Source organism: Haliotis rubra, unplaced genomic scaffold, assembly GCF_003918875.1.
Source record: "Haliotis rubra isolate DU_JTF1 unplaced genomic scaffold, ASM391887v1 Scf472, whole genome shotgun sequence".
Classification (NCBI taxonomy): domain Eukaryota; kingdom Metazoa; phylum Mollusca; class Gastropoda; order Lepetellida; family Haliotidae; genus Haliotis; species Haliotis rubra.
The window spans coordinates 705,914-732,382 of NW_025767160.1; the positions used below are offsets into that span (position 1 = coordinate 705,914).

General features: G+C 42.7%; 1 protein-coding gene across 1 annotated transcript in view; it reads left to right on the top strand.

Moving 5' to 3' along the window:
• Positions 1-105: 105 nt before the first annotated feature.
• The window catches only part of LOC124290733 (indole-3-acetaldehyde oxidase-like), a 47,452-nt gene continuing 21,088 nt past the window's right edge, over positions 106-26,469 (top strand). Inside the window, exons 1-21 of the mRNA XM_046727536.1 lie at positions 106-298; positions 1,460-1,512; positions 2,193-2,362; positions 2,680-2,840; positions 5,238-5,388; positions 7,142-7,382; positions 8,370-8,443; positions 8,779-8,928; positions 9,632-9,737; positions 11,067-11,212; positions 12,032-12,136; positions 12,434-12,500; positions 14,417-14,517; positions 14,774-14,911; positions 15,539-15,661; positions 18,640-18,735; positions 20,349-20,406; positions 20,811-20,960; positions 24,566-24,645; positions 25,110-25,219; positions 26,289-26,393. Of these exons, the coding sequence (XP_046583492.1) occupies positions 267-298; positions 1,460-1,512; positions 2,193-2,362; positions 2,680-2,840; positions 5,238-5,388; positions 7,142-7,382; positions 8,370-8,443; positions 8,779-8,928; positions 9,632-9,737; positions 11,067-11,212; positions 12,032-12,136; positions 12,434-12,500; positions 14,417-14,517; positions 14,774-14,911; positions 15,539-15,661; positions 18,640-18,735; positions 20,349-20,406; positions 20,811-20,960; positions 24,566-24,645; positions 25,110-25,219; positions 26,289-26,393 (2,417 nt within the window). The 5' untranslated portion in view covers positions 106-266. The remainder of the gene's footprint in view (positions 299-1,459; positions 1,513-2,192; positions 2,363-2,679; positions 2,841-5,237; positions 5,389-7,141; positions 7,383-8,369; positions 8,444-8,778; positions 8,929-9,631; positions 9,738-11,066; positions 11,213-12,031; positions 12,137-12,433; positions 12,501-14,416; positions 14,518-14,773; positions 14,912-15,538; positions 15,662-18,639; positions 18,736-20,348; positions 20,407-20,810; positions 20,961-24,565; positions 24,646-25,109; positions 25,220-26,288; positions 26,394-26,469) is intronic.

Below are 26,469 nucleotides of genomic sequence, written 5' to 3' on the forward strand. Positions count from 1 at the left end.
CGCGTAAAAGTGGCAGCATTAAGCTTTCGTACAAATCAAGGTCATCTATAGATGAGAATGCCTCAACAATGGGATCTCCCGTTCCCGAACATACTGTGCAGTGTGACACGCTGTACGTCACAACACGTCTGTCAAGTCATCCCTATGGATACCTGGTGTATAATGAGTGCGTCCCATAAAGCCAGTAGTACACGCTTCACGAGGCCCAGGTAGTACAGACGCACCATTCTACACCTCCGGGTTCGCCAGCAGAAGCAATTGCAAATATGAGTAGAGACGAGACACTTGGCTTCAGAAGGTAGGGTTTTTCTCATAAGCATTTTTGTCAAGTAGATGAGAACTAGACTAAGGCGGCAATCTGAATAGAAACATGTCTTCTTTGGCCTGATGGTCGAATATGGAATATGGTGTGATTTAAGTCATTACGTTGTACAATTAACCCGTAGTATGCAGTGAGCAAATATCACTTGATAGTGTCATATATGCCTGCGACGGAAACATTATGCAGAAGTATGTTTCCTTACTTCCTTTTGGAGGTCAGACACCTAGAACTCAGCCATTTGAAACATCCACTTGTAGATCTCCCAAAATTTCAACCATGCCGAGAAACCTCCTTTATCCAACAAACAAGGGCAATATTTTCATCACTGCAAAAATAATATATGTGTTTACACGCTTGGCTATGGGCTTCCTACCAAGCCCCGCTGTCCCTGTACAGCTTTCTGTGTCCGTCCCAATAGCATAAGGTTGTCATCATGGCAAAAATACCATTATTACAATTATTATTCTAATGTAGATGCTAGATGAATCCGGATATAGAATCGTTTAGAAAACCGCTGAAGTGAAAACAGTTATAGCACAACAACACTCTCTCCTTGATGGGCATCTATGTGCGTCCTATCGTGCGTGCAGCTGAAGGGAGACTTATGTAACGACGAGATGGCACGTCAACCTCAGTAAACTGCTTTACATGAGAGCAAATAGGGGAACAGTGACAGCTTGTTTATAGACCTTGCCACAATGTGGACAGGAGAGACATACGAGTCTACACAAGGTCAGTAACTGTGTCAGGGAGCTGTTATTATCCACCGTGACAATCAAATACTGGAGAGGGACAAGCCACTGCTTACAATATATTCAGTTTAAATCATCTTCTTTGATACTGGCTAAGCTGTTGTGGACTTGGTAATTAACGTGAAAACCCATTTATACGTGCACAGCTTGTCATCAACTTGTCATCCACTTGTCATCGACTCACATATATGCGTTAATACACTTGTTGGTACATAAGATGCAAAATAATTTCGGATTAAATTGAAATTACCAACTGACTTCTTTTAGTTGTGTTATAGCGAGGATAGTGAAAGTGAGGGAGCGTATTTTCAGTTATATGAAGGTTAAATATGTTATATACGGCAATGCCAGGATGCAGTGCAGTGGATATACATGTCTGTTTCAGAAACACTCCTGTTGAAGGAATCAGCTTTACCTTAAACGAGAAATTATATAGAGGTATGACGATATTCCATGTTTCTTACTTTATCATAAAGGATGGTAATCCTTGCACTTGAGTTAAAAACGACCCATCTTTTTAATTGTTAAAAATATGAAATATAATGAAAATGGCGAAATCAGTTCTTGATAAGAAAAAGAAACAGTTGCAATGGGTCCGATCCGTGTGCATGCTGCTAGCAATAAAACATATTCCATTCCCTCTCGATCTGTGTGTCGGTGTGAATGATGAAAGGCAGACTGCCACCATTTCCTTCAGCATACCTCCATCCCCACTCGATTATGAATATAGCTTATGCTAAACGGCGCTAAAGTCGATCAAATCAGCCGGAGGAGGTGGCTCATGACGTTAATCACTGTTTTGTCAAGATGGAATATTACTGAGGTCCCGTTAGAGAGGAAGAAAACAAAAATAAGATAGAAAAAGAAAGTTTCCCACCACGCAAAACCTCTCTGATTATTGCTTCTATATTTGTGTTAAATGCCTTGATGTGAATGGTCGTGAGGGTGCTGAGTGCTGGATGTTGCAGCAGCATAGCGACAAGGGCGATCCAGTCGTCGGAGTCTCAAGACGTAGTTATATCTTGAAATCTACTAGCACATTCGTCTTGAGATGTAATGTTTATCTGTCACCACCGTACCTATTGTCGAGGGCTTCATTATCTTCTGTGTATTGGTAGCTGACAGTGTCTATGACGTGACGACATCCCTCAACGACTACATCCGTGACGGCGCGGGTCTGCCGGGGACCAAGGTGATGTGTAAGGAGGGAGGGTGTGGCTGCTGCGCCGTCACCGTCACCAAGCCGGACCACAGCACCGGGAAGGACACCTCGTTTTCTATCAACTCCGTAAGTGTAGGGAACCACTGTATCATGTTCAGGTACAATTGTATCGTTGTATTTCTAAACCGTTCGATACACTGATCTCAGGGCAATGGATATTTGTAGTAGTAAGAATTCCAACACTCTGAAGATTCTTGAAACTCCACAATCAACCAATCAATTTAACTCAAGATTTCATCATTACAAAGTAAAGCAACACTCATATCAACAAGTGAACCTTCATGTCAAAAAGTTGAGAACAGCTGAACTTGTAAATGTTAGCATTTACAACATCGTTTAAGGGGGCTCGGTGTATTGCTAATATCGTCCATTATCTCCCCCAGTGTCTATGTCCCCTCTACTGTGTGGACGGCTGGAAAATCACCACGACGGAGGGTCTGGGGAACTCCAAAGATGGATTCCACCCAATACAGAAGAGAATCGCTGAGTTCAACGGCACTCAGTGTGGCTACTGTACACCGGGGATGGTCATGAATATGTATGGGTAAGTGTGGCTACTATACACCAGGGATGGTCATGAATATATATGGGTAAGTGTGGCTACTGTACACCAGGGGTGGTCATGAATATGTATGGGTAAGTGTGGCTACTGTACACCAGGGATGGTCATGAATATGTATGGGTAAGTGTGGCTACTGTACACCAGGGATGGTCATGAATATGTATGGGTAAGTGTGGCTACTGTACACCAGGGATGGTCATGAATATGTATGGGTAAGTGTGGCTACTGTACACCAGGAATGGTCATGAATATGTATGGGTAAGTGTGGCTACTATACACCAGGGATGGTCATGAATATGTATGGGTAAGTGTGGCTACTGTACACCAGGGATGGTCATGAATATGTATGGGTAAGTGTGGCTACTGTACACCAGGGATGGTCATGAATATGTATGGGTAAGTGTGGCTACTGTACACCAGGGATGGTCATGAATATGTATGGGTAAGTGTGGCTACTGTACACCAGGGATGGTCATGAATATGTATGGGTAAGTGTGGCTACTGTACACCAGGGATGGTCATGAATATGTATGGGTAAGTGTGGCTACTATACACCAGGGATGGTCATGAATATGTATGGGTAAGTGTGGCTACTGTACACCAGGGATGGTCATGAATATGTATGGGTAAGTGTGGCTACTGTACACCAGGGATGGTCATGAATATGTATGGGTAAGTGTGGCTACTATATACACCAGGGATGGTCATGAATATGTATGGGTAAGTGTGGCTACTGTACACCAGGGATGGTCATGAATATGTATGGGTAAGTGTGGCTACTGTACACCAGGGATGGTCATGAATATGTATGGGTAAGTGTGGCTACTGTACACCAGGGATGGTCATGAATATGTATGGGTAAGTGTGGCTACTGTACTCCAGGAATGGTCATGAATATGTATGGGTAAGTATGGCTAGCGTACACCAGGGATGGTCATGAATATGCATGGGTAAGTGTGGCTACTGTACACCAGGGATGGTCATGAATATGTATGGGTAAGTGTGGCTACTGTACACCAGGGATGGTCATGAATATGTATGGGTAAGTGTGGCTACTGTACACCAGGGATGGTCATGAATATGTATGGGTAAGTGTGGCTACTCGTACACCAGGGATGGTCATGAATATGTATGGGTAAGTGTGGCTACTGTACACCAGGGATGGTCATGAATATGTATGGGTAAGTGTGGCTACTGTACACCAGGGATGGTCATGAATATGTATGGGTAAGTGTGGCTACTGTACACCAGGGATGGTCATGAATATGTATGGGTAAGTGTGGCTACTGTACACCAGGGATGGTCATGAATATGTATGGGTAAGTGTGGCTACTGTACACCAGGGATGGTCATGAATATGTATGGGTAAGTGTGGCTACTGTACACCAGGGATGGTCATGAATATGTATGGGTAAGTGTGGCTACTGTACACCAGGGATGGTCATGAATATGTATGGGTAAGTGTGGCTACTGTACACCAGGGGTGGTCATGAATATGTATGGGTAAGTGTGGCTACTGTACACCAGGGATGGTCATGAATATGTATGGGTAAGTATGGCTACTGTACACCAGGGATGGTCATGAATATGTATGGGTAAGTGTGGCTACTGTACACCAGGGATGGTCATGAATATGTATGGGTAAGTGTGGCTACTGTACACCAGGGATGGTCATGAATATGTATGGGTAAGTGTGGCTACTGTACACCAGGATGGTCATGAATATGTATGGGTAAGTGTGGTTACTGTACACCAGGGATGGTCATGAATATGTATGGGTAAGTGTGGCTACTGTACACCAGGGATGGTCATGAATATGTATGGGTAAGTGTGGCTACTGTACACCAGGGATGGTCATGAATATGTATGGGTAAGTATGGCTACTGTACACCAGGGATGGTCATGAATATGTATAGGTAAGTGTGGCTACTGTACACCAGGGATGGTCATGAATATGTATAGGTAAGTGTGGCTACTGTACACCAGGGATGGTCATGAATATGTATGGGTAAGTGTGGCTACTGTACACCAGGGATGGTCATGAATATGTATAGGTAAGTGTGGCTACTGTACACCAGGGATGGTCATGAATATGTATGGGTAGGTGTGGTTACTATATAAAAGGAATGGTCATGAATATGTATGAATAAGTGTGGCTACTGTACACCAGGGATGGTCATGAAAATGTATGGGTAAGTGTGGCTACTGTACACCAGGGATGGTCATGAATATGTATAGGTAAGTGTAGCTACCAGAAATATTTCAAAATGATACAAAATGATGCTATTTACTACATGTTACAATTCGGTGAAACGTCACCTAAGGCTTTGTAAGACAATATATAGTACTTGATGACCACAAGTGATATGCCAAATACAGGTTACTGCATCAGAAACCTGACCTGACAAAACAAGATATCGAGGACAATTTCGACGGCAACATTTGTCGCTGTACAGGGTACCGACCGATCCTGGACGCCATGAGGACCTTCGCTGGGGCCACTACTGTTGGGCAGGGTTTAGACATTGAGGTGGGTGGAGTGTTGGGAATCGGTTAAGATCTCATAATTGATGATTGGTGCTTTACAACCGATCAGTCATCGAAAATAATTGGTCTGCGTCATTTATCAAATGTTCCTTAACATTGAAGGAAAACCAAGTTCTGTGGATTGTCAACTTCTTTATTGCGATGAGTGCGACGTTTCGGTGTAGTTACTAACACCGTTATCAAGCAAGTGACTTTACCCATCACTTGCTTCATAACGGTGTTAGTACCTACACCGAAACGTCGTACTCATTGCAATAAAGAAGTTGACTATCCACAGAACTTTGTTTTCCTTCATCTATACAACTTCTAAAATGCCTTTCAAAGAAGTTCCTGAACATTATCCTTGTTATGCACAAACAATAATTGCAAAAGTTCACATATTTAAAGGATGACTAGTATGTCAGGAACATACATTTCCTGGATAAATTAAATCATTTAATCGGACCAGTCCAGTGTCCACTCTAAACCGTAGTTAAGGGGCCCCTATGTGCCTGTGTGTAGACGATGTCTGTCAAGACGATGTCAGTCTAACGTTCCCCTGGCACTGATGTGAGTGAGTGAGTGAGTTGGGTTTTACGCCGCTATTTGCAGTATTCCAGCAATATCAAGGCGGGGAACACCAGAAATTGGCTTCACTTAATGTGCCCATGTGGGGAATCGAACCCGGGTCTTCAGCGTGACGAGCGAACGCCTTAGCCACCCCACCGCCCTCTGTGACTGATGCACCTCTCGTGACGAACATGATCATGACATGTACATTGTTAATGGATGGTGAGTATTGCGAATTCATCCTTGGAAACCTCGAAAGATGCTTTGTCGCCCAATACACCACTGTACCATTATTCATTTTCATTCTTCTTCGCAGCGCAAGAAGGGGTTGAAAAGACATGTTTAGAAAACTTGTTCACATGCAAAGCAAAATATTAAAATTACTAACAGATAAAGTATACTTTGCATCAACTATGTATTAAGTACATATTCCAAATATGATCCCATTTAAATCTACAAAATGTAAAACGAGGCATGATTCATTTGTTACCATGACTACTAGGGTTTGGAATTGGTTGAAATCTCACAATTGATGATTGGTTCAATACCAACGACCAATCATAGGAAAAAAATTGTTTAGCGTCATGTTTTAGATTTTCCTATTCAGGTTGTAGTTGCAGATAAGTGTAAAGAAAAAACATTTGGTTCTCTGTTACATTTGCAGATTTCACATCCAGTGTAAAATGATTCAGTTTCAGTGTAACATTAACTTCCCAGATTCTTCAAGAAATATTCAGTCATGACTTTTCAGAAAGTGAAGTGAGTTTTCTTAGAAATTAACACGTTTTCCGGCCCTGACAACGTCCTAGATATGTTCCATCATCAAGTATTTCAAACTCTATTACAGAGGTTCCAAAATCGTTTGTGCTCGATTATGAGAAAATGTGATCGATTGCTTGGTCGTTTGGCCACTGCGACCAATCTTCGATTATTTCAATTAATCGGACCACCACTAATTACCTACAATATACAATACAGGACATAGAGTAAACCCACCAAGTGTTTGGACCTTGGTGCATCAGTCCAGACACCGACAAGCTGTATTTTCTGGAACTGCAATAATTCAGTATCGGTGTCACCTTGCTACCAACTATGCAGTTTCATATTTTGCCTATACTTCCAACATCGGACACAGTCTCCTCATTCTCATGTTCTACAACTTTGCCGTGAACATACTTTGGTTTTAGGATCTTTCGAAGTCATCTTGTGAACGCACCGGCAAGTCGTGTACTGGTTGTCAGAGTAACGGTTCCTGCAATGGCGATACAAAACATACCAGCAAAGCGGATGACAACCACAGAATGTTCCATATTGTCAGAGGGGACACTGAATGGTTCCGACCCAGGTCACTAGACCAGCTGTGCCACGTGATTACCAGGAATGGCAAGACTCGCAAAGTATGCCAAGTCGCCGGCAACACTGCCTCGGGTAAGTTATCTCCATACGATTGAAGCTTACCTACTAACGGGCTGTGTTAGCGTGTGATCGCAACACTGCCTCGGGTAGGTTATCTCCATACGATTGAACCATACCTACTAACGGGCTGTGTTAGCGTGTGATCGTGTCAGGATGGTTCACTGTTACTGGCCAGAGCTTTCACAAATATACATTCTGTTGTTACGAGGTGTACTTGTTACAGTGAAACCCTCTATAACCCTCTTTGGACTATCCCAACTCCATTTAGGGATTTCCTGTTATAGAGGTATCACTGTCGTCTTGTCTTGTTTCATTAACCTTAATATAATATGGCTTCTAGGTTCAAATATACTTATGGAAACGAATAAGGGAACATATGACAGACAGACAGACAGATTTATTCAATAAAGAGACCTTGGGCCCATGATACATACTTTCCTGGTCATATCATATAATAAATGGGTGAGAATATAACTGCAGAGCAGGCACAGGTATGCACATTTCTAATAAATATTATATGGACAACAAAATGCATTTTTAAATTGTTGGTTATAAATGATGCTGAGCCTTACTGTTTACCAGTGATAACTGAAGGGCTAAGTGCTTTGGTTTAATAGTATTGGGTCACAGTTTCCATACTTTATATAAATACATACATTTACTAGACATTACCGAGTACCAGTAATAACTGCAAGGCTAAGTGGTTATGGATTAATAGTGTTGACTCTGTCGGAACATATGAAAGTACAAGTGTTCCTTTATTAATTGCCAGAATTTCGCCCACAGTGCAATACATGCCTTGTGAAGAAACCTGGAAAAGAATAAAGGAACACTTGTGCTTTCATGTGTTCTCTGATTCGTTGTCATGAGTATATAATGGAATCTGCTAGGTGTTATACATGGAATAGAAAGATGAGACTAGTCACATATAATATTTGTTGTGCTAGTACCCGTACAGCGCAATAGTTACCTTATTGGATTTCATTTTTATGATTTCAGGAATTTACAAGCACGATGAACCTTTTGACACCTACGTGGACCTACAGGACATACAGGAACTTTACACAACTCAGGTTAAACGCCATTTCCTAATATTACATAGCATACATCCGTATCATTTGAAATTTATACATGTATTGCAGACATCTAAGGTAAATATATACGAAAACCACTGCAAATTCTGCAGCCATTGCAGTTCAACATTTTGGATATACCCTTTTCGCGGTAACCGCTTGCTTGATGACATTAAAGTCAATTCAAAGTCCACTATAAAGGGCAAGGGTGCTGCTTGCTTCGTTCTCCCGGGTTCAAAGCATGTCACTACTCAAACCACCCATTTGATGGTGCTCTACAGTTGTGTTCGACGTCTCTACAGCCTAGTGTCTATGACGTACATTTTGATTGCTAGACTCGGAGGTCCAGTGTGGTGGTCGGCTCCAACGTGACGCTCACTGTGCTGATGGAGACGTTGTTACAGTTCGCCCCTGGACAGGGATACTTGTATTTCACGGATATCGTCGCACACCTACGGATGGTCGGCAATGTCTTAGTCAGAAATGTAAGTAGAATGAGGTGCTGTTAATTTACTTCCTTACAATCTCAAATTGTCAGGACCTATGATTCCGTTTCGCTGATGCCACATGTACAATATTATTGACATATTATTTCATTGTGCCTGTTCCATTTCAGACACGAGTATAACAACAGTTGTTATATACAACAGTTACCACCTAAGAAGTTGTGTTTGTATTCTGACTGACAAGTATGACAGTTACTACAGACAGATAGACAGCCTGCTGCCAGACATATTGTATTGATATAGTCATAGTTGATTCATGTCACACTTATATTTTACTGTGACGAGATCTGAGGTGGAGACGTAGTGGACATTCAGTTAAAAATCAAACTCGTCTTTTTAATTTTCTATACAATACGTAAACAGCATTTACACTCAATGAATCACATTGCTGCAATTCAACAGTTAACTGGTATTGTACCCACACATTTCTATAAGATTACCTCTGGCTATAGCATGTCTGAAGAAAACCCTTATATACCAGTGTGTTGTGCGGACAGGAATGATAGTCGCTGTACTATGCAAATAGGTCACGAAGTGTGTTTGAATGTTGATGCTAACCGCGCCAGGCTTATACCTGTGATGCATGTAACAAATGGATATGAAGAATATTTATAGGTGTTTTCCATATAATCCAAGTTTATACTACTACGACAAAACTGTAACAAACCATGTGGTCCTGCAGGCGGGCACGTGGGCCGGGAACCTGATGGTCAAGTACCACCACCCTGAGTTCCCGTCCGACGTCTTCACCCTGCTGGAGGCTGTGTCGGCGCGTGTACACGTCCTGGGTGAGTTGCCATGGCAAATACAGGGGACGCCGGACAGGTTCCCAGGGTAACTGCAAGGGATATATCGCACACATTTCACAAGTTGAATGTTTTCAATACATTACTTTCCATACATACACGCTTACACAGTATTGTGACTGTAGGTAGAGACCGTGTGTACTGACTGACTGAGTTTGGTTTTACGCCGCTTTTAGCAATATTCCAGCAACATCACAGCAGGGTACACCAGAAATGGGCTTCACACATTCTGCCCATGTGGGGATTCGAACCCGGGTCTTCGGCGTGACGAGCCAACGCTTTAACCATTAGGCTACCCCACCGCCCCAGATCGTGTGTAATTAATCTATGTTGATAATATCAGAGAAAATTTACGACCGCGCTGTAATCAAGTATCTCCAAGTGAAATGTCTAACTGAAGCAGCTATACGTGTGGACAGGGTGTCAACTTAAGGATCTATTACTCAGTCAATTATTGTTTGCCACTGTTCAGAGTTGGGCTGGAGAGCCCAAAAGGGGAAGAGATACCCTAACTGATTATACAGGGCCAGGAGGACCTTCAGCTCCCACCACGGTGGACACAATTGATAGATTACGTCATATGATAGTAATGAATGTCCATTCAACAAACTTCCCATAGTCAGTATAACAGATATTGAGTTGAAAACACTCTGAGGAATGGCTTCAGCAAGTTCGGTTCCCAAGGCCTTTGTCTCCTGACCAGAATAGACGCAGGTTCATCACAGCTGATATTGTTGCACAATTATAGCTAATCGTGGAGGGGTCTTGGCTTCCTCACTAGCGACACGGAGAACATATATAACGTTCGTCGTAGTAGGCAAAGTCTAATTCATCAGCTCTGTTGCCTACCTCTCGAGATTGCACCAATATGCAGTATTACATTGATATACTTGGGTATCTGCGTGAGTATAGTTATGATAAAACTTGGTAAACTCAGTAAATGCATATTCGTGTAGAAGTGTGTTGTCGCAATTTGGTTGTAAAGGCATTGCAAGTCATCCGTTGAAACAGATTTGACTTCGATGTACAATTTATAGATGCCTTTAGGTATTTTGTGACTCCAGGGCATAAATGATCCCAGTCATTCCATCCATTTTTTAGGGACAATACATTGACATTCAAACGGCTCTATAAGTTTGCTGTGGAATTGATATGATAATCTGTCTAAGGCTAGAGTCAGGTAGTGGAGCTTAATAAAATATTGCACAGCGAGGGCACCTGCACCAAACGTTCGGCCTTCATTCACGTTCCTCACATGTTTACAATACACGAAGCCCAATGTCTTTTGTTCCTTGCCTTGGTGTATCCCAGATCACAGCACCGAGACTGAGAGTGACCACGGCCTCACAGAGTTCCTTCAACTGGACATGTCTGGGAAGACCATCACGCGTCTAGAGCTGTTTCAGCTAGATAGCAGGACCCGTGTCCAGTCTTTCAAGATATCGCCCAGACATCAGGTACTTCTCCATCAACTAACATTATATCGAAGTGCGACACAAGCGGATTGCCAAGGCATTCCTGAGGGAACATGCGTGTAATGTACGATATAATGAGGTCACGTGTATCAAAGTAACATTGTTAGATGTATCTAAAGACAAGAGTTTTATGGATCACAACTTCTTTATTGTGAAGGGTCACGACGTTTCGAAGTATGTTCTTACTCTTTCATCAGGTGAATGAAACAATTAGGAACAAACAGCTATATATCTACATGTTGAAACAACAACAGTATAACAAATGAAGCCAGTAGTTAGTTGGTGGATGGACAAGTGGAAGCCAGGGATTGTTAATCAAGGCATGATTGATAAGAAAGACAAATAGAAGCCAGGGGATATAATTCAAAGACTCTAGCTGTATCTAGTTAATAATGCAAGATGTATCGAGGTAACAGAGTTTGATAAAGCCATGTAGGTACATTTACAGCAATGTTACGACATGTAATTCCATCGCAGGCACAACTATGATGCTGTAGGTACTACAAGGGCAATTGTTCACGAATACCTCTACCGACGAAAATTGAGATTCCCATTCACAAGTTGACATATCAAAGTCCCGGATTCAGGAGATTGCTGGACACAGTTTGGTTGTGACAGTACTTCCAGTGACTGTCTCGTATAATCTTATAAACTTTGTTCAACATCTTTTGATCTGTCAGTTTCTTATCGGGCCACGTACATCTACGGTACACCAATACTCCGATTAATTGATTCAGAGTTTACAATATGCAGGAATCCAAGCCTTAAAGTGAACTTTGTTATAACGCCTGTTTGTACTAGAATGCCCACGCCTATGTGAATGCAGCCTTCTGCATGGTCGTGGATTCCCAGAACAGGGTGGTAGGCCGCCCGTCTTTGGTCTTCGGCGGTATTAGTCCCAACACGGTGAGATATTGGTGTATTCTATACGATACATTAATTTAACTAAATGAAGCATACAGCTTTACGCAACTTCTTGTTTATTGCGTAGAGCTTGACAACGGTGTAAGATTCCACATCAAACCGTTTTTGACTCACCAACTTCTAGAATGCCGATCAAACAATTAGAAATGTCATACTGTGTTTAAGTGTATATAATATTATAAATTAATTACCAGAAATGGTTAGGACACAAACTATATTGTGATCATACAGACAGGCTATTGAAGGGGTTAGAATGTACAACAACTTATCTTATTGTAGATCCATGCCAGTAAAACTGAGGATCTGATGATGGGTAAATGTCTGTCAGACGCATCGTTGTTGCAAGGTAGGTGGATAAACATCTGTCGGCCATATCGTTGTTGAAAGGTAGGTGGATAAACATCTGTCGGCCATATCGTTGTTGCAAGGTAGGTGGATAAACATCTGTCGGCCATATCGTTGTTGCAAGGTAGGTGGATAAACATCTGTCGGCCATATCGTTGTTGCAAGGTAGGTGGATAAACATCTGTTGGCCATATCGTTGTTGCAAGGTAGGTGGATAAACATCTGTCGGCCATATCGTTGTTGGAAGGTAGGTAGGTGGATAAACATCTGTCGGCCATATCGTTGTTGAAAGGTAGGTGGATAAACATGTTTCAGACATATCGTTGTTGAAAGGTAGGTGGATAAACATCTGTCGGCCATATCGTTGTTGCAAGGTAGGTGGATAAACATCTGTCGGCCATATCGTTGTTGCAAGGTAGGTGGATAAACATCTGTCGGCCATATCGTTGTTGAAAGGTAGGTGGATAAACATCTGTCGGCCATATCGTTGTTGCAAGGTAGGTAGGTGGATAAACATCTGTCGGCCATATCGTTGTTGAAAGGTAGGTGGATATACATCTGTCGGCCATATCGTTGTTGCAAGGTAGGTGGATAAACATCTGTTGGCCATATCGTTGTTGCAAGGTAGGTGGATAAACATCTGTCGGCCATATCGTTGTTGAAAGGTAGGTGGATAAACATCTGTTGGCCATATCGTTGTTGAAAGGTAGGTGGATAAACATCTGTTGGCCATATCGTTGTTGCAAGGTAGGTGGATAAACATCTGTCGGCCATATCGTTGTTGGAAGGTAGGTAGGTGGATAAACATCTGTCGGCCATATCGTTGTTGAAAGGTAGGTGGATAAACATCTGTTTGCCATATCGTTGTTGAAAGGTAGGTGGATAAACATCTGTCGGCCATATCGTTGTTGAAAGGTAGGTGGATAAACATCTGTCGGCCATATCGTTGTTGCAAGGTAGGTGGATAAACATCTGTCGGCCATATCGTTGTTGGAAGGTAGGTAGGTGGATAAACATCTGTTGGCCATATCGTTGTTGAAAGGTAGGTGGATAAACATCTGTCGGCCATATCGTTGGTGAAAGGTTGTTGGGTAATGCCACACAGTGTTATGGCACGGTAGGTAGAAAATATATCTTTCTGGCATTGTTGTTTGCAATGTTGGTGCATTCACGCCTATTGCCAGGGGAGTGGGTGAGTGAGGGAATTGAACGTGTAACGTCATGGCTGACCTGTACGACATCTGCACGGTGTATGGAGGGACTTCCCGTATGAATGGAACATTGGTTTGGAAAACAGCGTGACATCCTTCTTATAATTCTCTTACTCACCAAACTGAATAGATAATGTCTATGGATTCCTGGATTCCCATTATGCCAAGCTTTTGGTAAGTGCTGACTGCTCAGTGACAGATAGTTGTCATGTTTCAGCGACTGTGTAGGGCGTCATTCATGATGTCAACATCCTGCTTTTACTGACCCAGATTGTTCCAACCCTTGAAGGTCCGGGTTAGAATGATCCTTCAGTAACCCATGCTTGCGTAAGAGGCGACTAACGGGATCGGGTGGTCAGGCTCGCTGACTTGGTTGACACATGTCAATGTATCCCAATTGCGTAGATCTATGCTCATCCTTTTGATCACTGGATTGTCTGGTCAAGACTATTATTTACAGACAACCGCCATAAAGTTGGATTATTACTGAGTGTGGCGTAAAACTAAACTCACTCACTCACTCACCAGATTGTCCAAGGCTGCCATAAAACAGCTGCCTTGTTACCCACTCGCTCAAATTTTCCTGTTTTAGACTAGACATTTCCACTCAACTTTACTCAATACATTGACGATGGTCATTTTGTTTCTTAATTAAATTCTCATAAAAATCGACTTATATCGTCTACCAATATGTGTGTTTGTCTAGATATCCTAAAGTATCTGTTCGCTGAACTACAACCAACACAACAAAAGCTCTCGGCCAGCCCAGAATACAGGCGCCAGTTGGCTGTAAATCTCTTCTATAAGGTATTACCATTATATGAGTGGTGGTTGTCGGTTTTGTTTACTAAAAACATATTTTCAATACGTTTGTGGAGTAAAATAAACGCAACATTCAGTGTGCATACTGTATAAATCCGAAATGCAGATTTACTGAAAGTATACATACTAGGTTGTACGTTGACATGTCCGAAAACTGGCCAGATGAATACATTGATATTGTATCTCCTAAACCTTCGGAATGGGAAAAGAATACCCGAATACACAAGTGATCAAATTTCAGTTTCTCCTAAACCTTCGGAATGGGGAAGAGGGAGATAACTCTTACCGCCCTCTGTCGACAAGTCGACAAACTTTCGAGAACGTTCCGTCTGAATGGCCTTTGAAGGAGCCGATGCCGAAACTGACCGCTCCGCTACAGGTGTGTGGAAACAATGTCTTCTAAAAGGGTGATGTGACAGATATCGTGGTGATGGCGTTTGATTTTGGAGGAGGGCCATTAATTTCAGTCCTACAATACAGAGCCAATAACAAAGAGTGCTAAAAAATGTAAAAGGTATTCTTTCAAAATTAGTGCTCAGTTTCATGCGTACAGAGACGGGCTACACGTTTGATGTCATTTAACACCATTAACCCACGAAAGTACTTGTATGGGTCTATAAATAACAAATAACAGTCATTGTTGGCTGCAGGGTATTCATTGCAGGGGCGGATCCAGGAATTTTCAAAAGGGTAGCACATGATCGGTGATTCCATATGTTCGGGGTGTGTGTGGGGGTAGGGTGGGATGGGGTGTTGGGTGTTGCACCTGCACATGTACCGTCTTGACATTGAATAGAATATTCCCGATTTTCAGTTATTTCACAATACTTCGTTCTCATTTGTAGACAGACTGTAATTTAGGTTCCCCTGGTCTGATACCAGCACGAGCACCAGAGGTTCTCCTCTAACGTCGGGGTACACGGCTCTGGTATTATTACACCGCACGAAGTGGCGTTAATTCTCACTTACCAACTCACTCACTAAAGGTTAGTTTGTCCCCCTGCAGGCTTCAGGGGAGGCAGTGTTCGTGGATGATCTGCCGGCGATGAAGAACCAACTGTACGGAGCATTCGTCCTCACGTCCGTCGCCAATGGAAAGCTCGTAGATATCGACGCCTCAAAAGCTGTGGTAGGTTGACCGCCTCTGCAGTTAGGGGTACAGAACGTTTGACCGTCCCTGTGGTTAGGGGTACAGAACGTTTGACCGCCCCTGTGGTTAGGGGAACTGAACGTTTGACCGCCCCTGTGGTTAGGGGTACAGAACGTTTGACGGTCCCTGTGGTTAGGGTACAGAACGTTTGACCGTCCCTGCAGTTAGGGGTACAGAACGTTTGACCGTCCCTGTGGTTAGGAGTACAGAACATTTGACCGTCCCTGTGGTTAGGGGAACTGAACGTTTGACCGCCCCTGTGCTTAAGGGTACAGAACGTTTGACGGCCTCGGTGGTTAGGGTACAGAACGTTTGACCGTCCCTGTGGTTGGGGGTACAGAACGTTTGACCGCCCCCGTGGTTAGGGGTACAGAACGTTTGACAGTCCCTGTGCTTAGGGGTACAGAACGATTGACCGCCCCTGTGGTTAGGGGTACAGAACGTTTGACCGCCCCTGTGGTTAGGGGATACAGAACGTTTGACGGTCCCTGCAGTTAGGGGTACAGAACGTTTTTACCGTCCCTGCAGTTAGGGGTACAGAACGTTTGACCGCCCCTGTGGTTAGGGGTACAGAACGTTTGACCGCCTCTGTGTGTTAGGGGTACAGAACGATTGACCGCCTCTGTGTGTTAGGGGTACAGAACGATTGACCGCCTCTGTGGTTAGGGTACAGAACGTTTGGCCGTCCCTGTGGTTGGGGGTACAGAACGTTTGACCGCCCCTGTGGTTAGGGGAACTGAACGTTTGACCGCCTCTGCAGTTAGGGGTACAGAACGTTTGACCGTCCCTGTGGTTAGGAGTACAGAACATTTGACCGTCCCTGTGGTTAGGGGAACTGAACGTTTGACCGCCCCTGTGCTTAGGGGTACAGAACGTTTGACGGCCTCGGTGGTTAGGGTACAGAACGTTTGACCGTCCCTGTGCTTAGGGGTACAGAACGTTTGACCGCCCCCGTGGTTAGGGGTACAGAACGTTTGACCGCCCCTGTGGTTAGTGGATACAGAACGTTTGACGGTCCCTGCAGTTAGGGGTACAGAACGTTTTTACCGTCCCTGCAGTTAGGGGTACAGAACGTTTGACCGCCCCTGTGGTTAGGGGTACAGAACGTTTGACCGCCTCTGTGTGTTAGGGGTACAGAACGATTGACCGCCTCTGTGTGTTAGGGGTACAGAACGATTGACCGCCTCTGTGTGTTAGGGGTACAGAACGTTTGACCGCCTCTGTGTGTTAAAGCAAATAACCCAATAAATGCCCTCGAGACAGAATCACAATGACCGGGTAGTGCGGCGAATTGTGGGTACGGTTCGTGAAACCGGTATCACAGGTTGTCTCAATATCAATCTGTATAATTTTCCGACTGTGGGACAAGTACTATCGAAAGAGTGAGGTTGCAATGGCAACTGTGGGCGTCAGGCTTACAAATGGTGTCAAGACAGTCTTATTACAAACCAGATTGTTACCCGCAGAGTTCCAAGCGATAGCAACAAGGCGAGCTTTATTTCGAACCGGCCGTATGCAGCCAGCATGAAAGCAGGGCATCCCTAACAGATTACCAACCGGCAACACATTGAGAGTGTGCACCCGCAACGTCGCCCCGCTTGGGATAGCTTGTGAACAACTTTGGGCGACTGTACGGAGGTTGGTCAACTGTGAGCCAGCAAGATGTCGTGCATGTGTCTTCCAACACAGATCTACCCGCACAAAGTTCATGTTACAGACACTTACACCATCACTACGCTCCATCATCTATCTATCCATCTATACATATACATATATATAGTATGACCAGAAATTATTGAGACTTTTAGGAATATGTTTAATTGGATTTCTAGTATAAACAACCTTGATCAGCTATCAAGTGCTTGGTTTCATTCAGGAGAGACAACTCCGTTAATCCTTTTTCATTAGTTTGTGAAGAGTTATCCCCCTTTGTTTACTTGCTATCAGACGACATTTTCAGTGATCATCAGTATGGATGATTGGAGAAGAGGAAGTTGATTTTAGAGTATTATAACAAGGACATAGATCAGCTAAAGTGATTTCAAGTAGAACAGGCATCCCTTTGTCCACTGTTTATCGTGTTTTGAAGAATATTGCAAATGGATATGGCATTGAGCACTAGGGAGGCGCAGGTAGGCCCAGAAAATTGTTTCTAAAACCAACGAAGGAGTTAAGAAAACTTAAGGCTGGACATGATTGATAGAGGAACTGTGGCTGTCTGTAAGGAGACACTTAGAACTGAGCTGCATGCAATGGGTTGGCAGAAAAGTCGAGGAATTCCATCACCGATTATGAACCTGAACAAAAGGAGCGAAGGTTGAACTGGTGCTTACAGCATAGAAATTTTAACTGGGATGATGTGATTTCCTCAAATGAAAGTTCTGTGTGGCTGTTTCCTAATACACTGAAATTCTGGACCAAACAAACTGAAACGGTACACAGATCGAGGGACATTTACTTCCATCTGCTCACGTGTTCTATGGAATTCTTTGGATTTTCCAGCAGGACAACGGCCCAAAACATCGTTCAAAGCATTCACAGGCCTGGTTTCGGACCCAAAATATGACATTATTAGATTGGCCAAGCTATAGCCCTGACCTAAATCCAAAAGAAAATGTTTGGGGACTTATGAAGGATAAAGTGTCGATAAGAAAAATCTGACAAATATTGCTGAAATGAAAGAAGAGGTGGTCCGATATTGGGACAGCATGGACCATGACTTTCTAACTTGTTTGATCAGTAGTATGCCCCACCGCATTGAAGCCTGCATTGCTGCCTATGGTGACTTGACAAAATACTAACTGTTCACCTGTCTTTGAATCTGGAGTTATGTTCTGCTAATATTCACATTTAATACGAAAATAATGAGTGAAAAAAATAGAAAAATTACAATCTTTAAATTCTCAATAATTTCTGGTTGTACTGTATGTTGTACATCCGCTGTTTTATTGCTTCAGAACATACCTGGAGTGGTAAGATTTTTTACCGCAAAGGACATTCCCGGCGGGAACAATGCTCTGAAACAGGTGTCATTCCCTCAACAAAGGGAAGAGGTGAGTACCTTGTTCATATTTCTCCGGCTGCATGTATGAGAAATACAAACTCAGGTATTCCATACTGAGTAACGACAACTCACTAGTTTTGTTTCCAATTGATAATATGTGCAGTTTTACCAATAATCGTGATGACATTGCTATTTCTTGACAACAGAACGAAATACTACCACTTATGATCTATTGACAATGTCTTGACAGATGTCTAGTTTAGGGCTTCAACGAGCCCATTTCCTTGAACTCGAGTACTCGAGGAGTCAGACTCGACTCGGACCCCAGTACTCGAAATTCCTACCTTTTAAGCAACACCATAGTGTAAATGGCACCACATAACAAAATACGATGATTGTTCCATCAATATGGAAGTTGGTAACTTAGTAATATACATACATGTTGTTAAACCATTACAGGTTAAGGCATGAAATGTGTTCCGATCATGCAAGTTACCACTTACTTTATTCCGACTTGATATCGTCATGTGACTTACATGTTCTATTGTTATAATAATGTAAAATCAAAGAATTCAAAATAATAAAAATACACCCGTTTGATTATGCATACTTAAAATGGTATTGATTGATTTAGTTTCATGGGAATTTCATGTATTACTAATTTACTTACTAGCACGACAGGACCTTTAGGCGTGGCAAACAAATACATCACTTATGTCACGTTAATCAGTTGCCTGTGTGTTAAGTTGTTGGCAAACAAATACATCACTCATGTCACGTTAATCAGTTGCCTGTGTGTTAATTTTTGTTGATTTTGTAGGTTTTGTTGATTGTTACTATGCAGATCAAAATGCGCTCATACATTTGATTTTTTATCTTTCTCCATGTCTATCAATTGTCAAGATAGTTACCTAATCATTTCAAGAAGTGAAGTCTCAAACGATGTAAAATATCAGACGTTAACGGCCGCTCATGTTTAGCTCGAGTCCTAGTAAAGTTCAGCTGAACCCGACTGGTGCTCGCGTGCCCTTGGAAGCCCTAGTTTAATGCGTATTGATGCTGTTGTTGTTGGCAGGTTGTTGACATCTCAAGCAATTAACAAGTATCTCACACATGACATGACGGTTTTCCAACTGTCAGTACGTGTAATCAACTATTTCAAAATGACGTTTGCAGCTCAGTACAGGTGTTGGGTCGTCCGACAAAAAGGATATTTTCTTTAGATGCGTGTTTCGTAAACAGGCATTGGGTGACAATTCAAGTTAGCCTCTGCTTTTTACTTGAATACGATGATATACGATCAGGTTAACTTGAATAAAGAGTTATTACATGGCTACGTCGGCCATTGCATGCATGGGACCATGCATTGACCAAACCCCTACGTACAACAATTGCCCTTCATACGCATTTCTTCTATTTAGAAGAATTGAGTGAGTTGGGTTTATGCCGCTTTTAGCAATATTACAGCAATACCACGGCGGGGGACACCAGATATGGGCTTCACACATTGTACCCATGTGGGGAACCGAACCCGGGTCTTCGGCGTGAAGAGCAAACGCTTTAACCACTAGGCTACCCCAGCGCCCCCTTAGTAGACCAACACCAATACGGAGCATGTGATCCCACCACACTTTGTAAACTAGTTTCCTTGTTTACCTTTAGCTGTTCTGCAGCGGCGATGTGAAACATGCAGGGCAACAGATCGGATTTATTGTGGCAGGTAAGACATGTGAATACATGAAGGAAACAAAAATACAGCTTGTTAAACTCTATGCTTGAGACAAAGAATAAATAAACCATTTCGTTGAGCTACATGTTTGAGACATTGGAGCACAATATTGGTTTGTTGGAGTGTGCGTTATTGTCAGTATGAACGGACAGTGGTGTTTGTGAGAGCAGGAATTCACCGTAACATCGTCAAAGTCCCTGACCACTCTGTCCAACTGTTAGCCTGTCTCCGGGTTCATATCCAGGGTTACGTTCCATATCCGTGTACGAAACCTCTGGTCGTCCCGTAACACTACATATCTGGTCAGATTACTGCGACATTATTGAAACTGACTGATTCGCTGACTCTCTGACTCCATCCCTCCACCCACTCACTCACTCACTCATGTATTGCAGAATCTCAGAGTCTGGCTGAGGAGGCATCCAGGCAAGTTTCCGTCACATACACTGATACTAAGACGCCAATACTCTCTGTACAGGACGCCATCCTCAACAACAGCTACCACGCCAATCCGCTGAAGGAAACTAGGATTGGGGCGCCTGAAGGTTCGGAAACCAGTTCTACATGGTTCCAAATACACACAACTAATATAGTGCAGAGGTAGAAATGTGGCAATGTTATATAGACACCATTGTAGACGTAATGTAGACACCATTGTTGGTACCATTGTTGACGTATTGTAGACACCATTGTTGGTACCATTGTAGACGTATTGTAGACACCATTGTTGGTACCATTGTTGACGTATTGTAGACACCATTGTTGGTACCATTGTAGACGTAATGTAGACACCACCATTGTAGACGTATTGTAGACACCAGACACCATTGTAGACGTAATGTAGACACCATTGTTTGGCACCATTGTTGACACCATTGTTGACGTATTGTAGACACCATTGTTGGTACCATTGTTGACGTATTGTAGACACCATTGTTGTTGACGTTGGTACCATTGTTGGTACCCATTGTAGACGTAATTGTAGACACCATTGTTGGTTGACGTATTGTAGACACCACACCATTGTTGGTACCATTGTTGTACCATTGTTGACGTATTGTAGACACCACACCATTGTTGACGGACATTGTAGACACCATTTAGACGTAATGTAGACACCATTGTTGGCACCATTGTTGACGTATTGTAGACACCATTGTTGGTACCATTGTAGACGTAATGTAGACACCATTGTTGGCACCATTGTAGACGTAGACATTGTTGGTACCATTGTAGACGTAATGTAGACACCATTGTTGGCACCATTGTAGACGTATTGTAGACACCATTGTTGGTACCCATTGTAGACGTATTGTAGACACCATTGTTGGTACCATTGTTGACGTATTGTAGACACCATTGTTGGTACCACCATTGTTGGTACCAGACGTATTGTAGACACCATTGTTGGCACCATTGTAGACGTATTGTAGACACCATTGTTGTAGACGCGCACCATTGTTGGACCATTGTTGACGTAATGTAGACACCATTGTTGGTACCATTGTTGACGTATTGTAGACACCATTGTTGGTACCATTGTAGACGTATTGTAGACACCATTGTTGGTACCATTGTTGACGTATTGTAGACACCATTGTTGGTACCATTGTTGACGTATTGTAGACACCATTGTTGGTACCATTGTAGACGTAATGTAGACCACATTGTTGGCACCATTGTTGGCACCATTGTAGACGTATTGTAGACATCATTGTTGGCACCATTGTTGACGTAATGTAGACACCATTGTTGGTACCATTGTAGACGTATTGTAGACACCATTGTTGGTACCCTTGTTGACGTATTGTACACACCATTGTTGGTACCATTGTTGACGTATTGTAGACACCATTGTTGGCACCATTGTAGACGTAATGTAGACACCATTGTTGGCACCATTGTTGACGTATTGTAGACACCATTGTTGGCACCATTGTTGACGTATTGTAGACACCATTGTTGGCACCATTGTTGACGTATTGTAGACACCATTGTTGGCACCATCGTTGACGTATTGTAGACACCCTTGTTGGCACCATTATATACGTAATGTGAGCTAACGTGTCTGTGAGGGCTATGGAAAAAGAATTTGGTTGCCATCTATCGACTATGAGCCGACTGGCCAGAAACCATCTGCAAACTGAAGACGTTAAGGACGGTCAGCGTTCAGGTCGAAAGCGAGTTAAAATTCCTTGAGAGAATCACAAGACAAATCACGTCATCCGTCCATGTCAAGCGGAGGGTTAAAACAGAAAGGCATCCACATCGTCGTTTGTCAAACAGAAAGGTCCGAAATCACCTGAAACTGACGGGTATAGAGCCACACGATCTATCAGACGTCCTATGTATTCCCAAAGTACAAACCAGCACGGTCGAGACTAGCTTGGTATCAGGCTCGACGTCACTGGATTTTGAGGTCTTGGGGAGGACGAAAGTCGATGTCTTTCATTATAGACTGATGACCGTGAACCTGTTTGGCGCCGCATAAACACTGCATGCTCACAACCGTTACGGAATACCAAGGAGCAAGTACTATTGGCGGGGATTCATTGATGGTGTGGAGAAACACAGTGGCCTTGTAACTATCTGAAGGGACAATGGTACATCACTGTCAGTATAAACAGGGTTGTTGTGCCACATCTCGATGACCATCCTCTAAACACAAGACAAGTCTTCATGGACGGCAATGCTCGGTCTATGTTTAACCTACATAGCGATAACGGGTTCCTGTGTCCCGATCTATATGATCAATACCCAAACGTATATAACTTTTGTAAAATTTTGACACCTAAATGCACAAAACATACCTGAAATGCCGTTAATATTTTACAAATCCTGTTAAGAAATAGTTCCTAAGACGCAGGTATTTTGTATAACATATCAGTTTTGTGTTTTGCTCTTGTACCACCGTTGGTGTATTTTGGGTGCATAAAGATTGATGTATTGATACTGATTCCTTTTAACGTCATAAACTAATGTTATCAGCAATACAAACTGAGTCATTATTTTGCCACTCTTGCTTCTCTGAATAACCTAGGTTTTTCGTTCTTTTTGCTTTCAAATTTGCCATTATTTCTTGAGGGTCATTGTTTGATCAGCATTCTAGAAGTTGGTGAGTCAAAAATGAAATATAAATCTTTATGGAAAACAGCTTCTTGTTTATTGCATTGAGCGACGTTTCAATGTAGATTCTTACACAGTTATCAAGCTGAAGGCAACTACAACCAAATGAGAAGTATCTATCCATAGTATGTTTTCACAAACAGCAGATTAACATTAACAATAGCACGTAATTGATTAACAACTGTTGCTTAATTGGGAAAGGCCAGTTGGGGCCTAAGAACAACAAATGGGACTGGTGATGAAGCCAACAAGCCTGGGTGATTAAGTAGTAACAACTAGCTGATAGGGACGTTTCTGACTTAAATGCTGCTTTCGATTAGTATATGTGGACTCATTCAGAAATTTTTATGAATGTATCCGGTCCCGTATCTCACAAGCAGATGTCCTAAATTTGTTATTGTCACTTTGGGGAAGTACGGGGATTCCAGTCGGCACCCCTGTATATAAATGATGTCATGGAATACGTGACATGGATTAACTGGAATGTTTGGAAATCTTCATTCTGTTATTCGGTGCTGACATTGTCCGTATAGATTTGAAGTTTGCTGGGTAACTTTGATAATATTTAACAATTCATACTGACATAATAGTAACATAATTAGATTCCAAAAGTTACGAAATTGATGAAACGTTTGGAATGTATTTTTAGAATTGAAGATCGTACCATAAGTATGTTTATGTGCAATTTACCTCGTCAGGGCCATGGTTTTAACCAAAATACTTTAAGCAGAGCATGAACGATAATTCAGATATTACAGTCAGCTTAGGGTAAATTATCATTTCTACCAGGTAATACGTTTCTAACAATTATGATGCAAACAATCTACTTGTCATTATGCTAAGTGTTCAAGTTCAGTACATCAATACACCAGCAAATGGTCATGTTGCTTGGTTTTATCATACAGAACGTACAGAAAGCTCCAGTAAGACATGGCTATTTTTCTTGGTTTTGGACTTTGGAGTTGTTTTGTGGTTTGTTGAATTCTCTGTACTTAAACTATGACGGTTATTCCTGTTACTACAGACGCCATGGCTGCCTCAATCTCAACGGTGGAGGGCCAGTGTACCATGGAGAACCTGTTTCATTTCTATCTCGAGAACAACGTAAGTATCACTGTGGAGAGACAGAGAGAGAGAGAGTGAGGTGAGGTGAAATTGGGTTTAACGTCGTACTTGAGAATATTTCGCTCATATGACGACGTGCATGCGTGTGTATGTGTATGTGAGGCTGCTTGTACTAGCCCAGACTGAAGCTGGTTTTATAGTGCTAGCCCACTGAGATACCATGCCGCAGTGAAGCATGAATACCCCACTCAGACACATTATACTGCTTCCGAGCCGACCAATCCTTGTTGTACCCATTAATGCCGAGCGCCAGGCAGGGACCAACAAGTACCATATTTTAACGTCTTTTGGTATCGAACCCGCGACCTTCCGCTCTCCGGGCGGACGCTCTAACCACTACACCACGGAGGCGGTCGAGAGAGACTGAGTGAGTGAGAGGGACTGAGAGTAACAATGCTATCTTTTCAGGCTGATTTGCATTTGCAGCAAAACCCATGTTTCAGGCTGCAGTGTGTGTTCCTTCAGAGGATGGTCTAGATGTATATACGCCCAACCAGGCACTCAGTGGCGTTCAACGGGCCATCGCTGCAGTCATTGGCCAACCCTGCAACTAGTAAGTCTGCATTGTCTCATGCGTGTGTCCGCAACACTTGTCAGCCTTGCTGAAATTATATCACTCTTTGACAAAACACTAGAGTGCTGCAGACATGTGGAGATTCGATCTAGATCCTGGTTAAATGACGGATTGTGTTTCTTTAAAGACAGTATGTGTTGAAGCATTGAGGAAAATAATTTTGAACGAAAATCCAAGAACAGCAAACAGACAAAACCTCTAATTCGACTTAGTTCAAACGTTCTAATTCCACATAGGCATGAAGTGAACGTCCGGAAACCTTTGCTATCTTATATGACGTGGCCGGACCCAGCTGGTGTGAACTGTAAGGGGGTTTGGGACACTCGCAAGATCTATGTGAAGAAATAATTCTTCCGACTGATAAGTTTGAAAAAAGAAACATGAGTTTAAACACCGGTGGTTTGTCACGTGTCCTGCTTGTACTTCACACAGGTAGTCACATGACACTTCTGGTCAGCAAATGATTCTCGTACACTGTCCCGGTCTTGTGGCAGTCTCTACCCCTTGACCTGAACGTCTCTGAAACTCTGGATACCTTTAAGACCAGATTCAGGACTCAGTGCTATGATTCATCGGTCTCACTGTTTCACAATACAAATGTATATATATATATATATATGTGTGTTTTAAATGTAGCCCCGTGGATTTTATGGATTTGAGCTCAACAGAAATGTGGACTTTTATCATAATTATTTTAGATCGATGATCTGATTTTGTTCAAAATTCCCTTCTGATTTAGCCACTTTAACTGGAACCAAATCAAACCTGTTTCTTGTTGACATCTGTTCATACAATTAGAGTGACAAATCTATCCACAAGACTGCATGACAAAACGGAGGACTTTAACTTCCCAGTAGGAAACTTCTTTCTTCTGTTTGTAGAGCAACATCATGATGAGCCACAACATCGACTTCACACAGGCACACGTTCAAATGTTTGCACATGTGTGGGATAAACATTCCCATTTTTTGTCATTTCCATTTTATGATTATTATTTATGATTATGCCACTGTTTATTCAATGCAAGCTTAACCAGGACCTGTTTCAGCGTCAATGTAACGGTCCCACGTATTGGAGGATCATTTGGGGGTAAAAACATCGGCACAGCCCCCCCATGCATTGCGCCAGCGTTGGCAGCCTACAAGCTGAATAGGTAGGGCTCATATACCCTGAACGCCGAATAAATAGGACTTTTCTTCAAGACGTTTAAGTAGGGTTTCGGCTGAGCA